Source organism: Trypanosoma equiperdum (genome assembly GCF_001457755.1).
Source record: "Trypanosoma equiperdum strain OVI genome assembly, contig: ctg_1980, whole genome shotgun sequence".
Taxonomy (NCBI): domain Eukaryota; phylum Euglenozoa; class Kinetoplastea; order Trypanosomatida; family Trypanosomatidae; genus Trypanosoma; species Trypanosoma equiperdum.
In genome coordinates, this window is record NW_027124038.1 from 480 (window position 1) to 1012 (window position 533).

The 533-nt window shown below is 28.1% G+C and overlaps 1 pseudogene across 1 annotated transcript in view; it reads right to left on the reverse strand.

Moving 5' to 3' along the window:
- Nucleotides 1–458: 458 nt before the first annotated feature.
- TEOVI_000853900:pseudogene overlaps nt 459–533 on the reverse strand; it is a 1211-nt pseudogene continuing 1136 nt past the window's right edge. Inside the window, exon 3 of the mRNA in view lies at nt 459–533. This exon is cut by the window's right edge and continues 9 nt beyond it. Within this exon, the coding sequence occupies nt 459–533 (75 nt within the window).

Consider the following 533-nt stretch of genomic DNA (forward strand, 5'->3'; position numbering starts at 1 on the left):
AAAAAATTCAAAAATGTGAAAAAAAAGGCGCCGTCAAAAAAAAAAACAACGAAAAACCAGGAAGACAAAAAAAAGTCGCAGGTGGGGCGTAAAAAAAAGTCAAATTCAAAAAATCAGAAAATTAAAAAAATAAAATCATGTAAAACAAAAAAAATGGTGAAAAAGAGCCGGTGAAAGACGCGCTAAAAAAAAAAAAGCGAATTCCAAAAATTAAAAAAAAGCAAAAAAATGAACGAAGAAAATTGAGGAAAAAAACCTTGAAAAAAAGCACCTAAAAAATCCTAACCCTGAAAAGTTAAAAAATTCAACGTGAAAAGGAAAAATTTTTTAGTTTCAAGAAAATATTTTTTAGAGAATCAGATTTTTTACAACCAACAAAAAATTCTCGACTGAATTTAGGTGTTAAAATATATCAAATAGCAAAAATTTTAGCGAAGGAAAAAAGTTGAGGGGGAGCTTTAAAAAAGCAAAAATGCAAGTGTAAGAAGGGAAGTTTTAATAAGAAAAGAATTGCTTCCTGTGGTGTTTGTGGT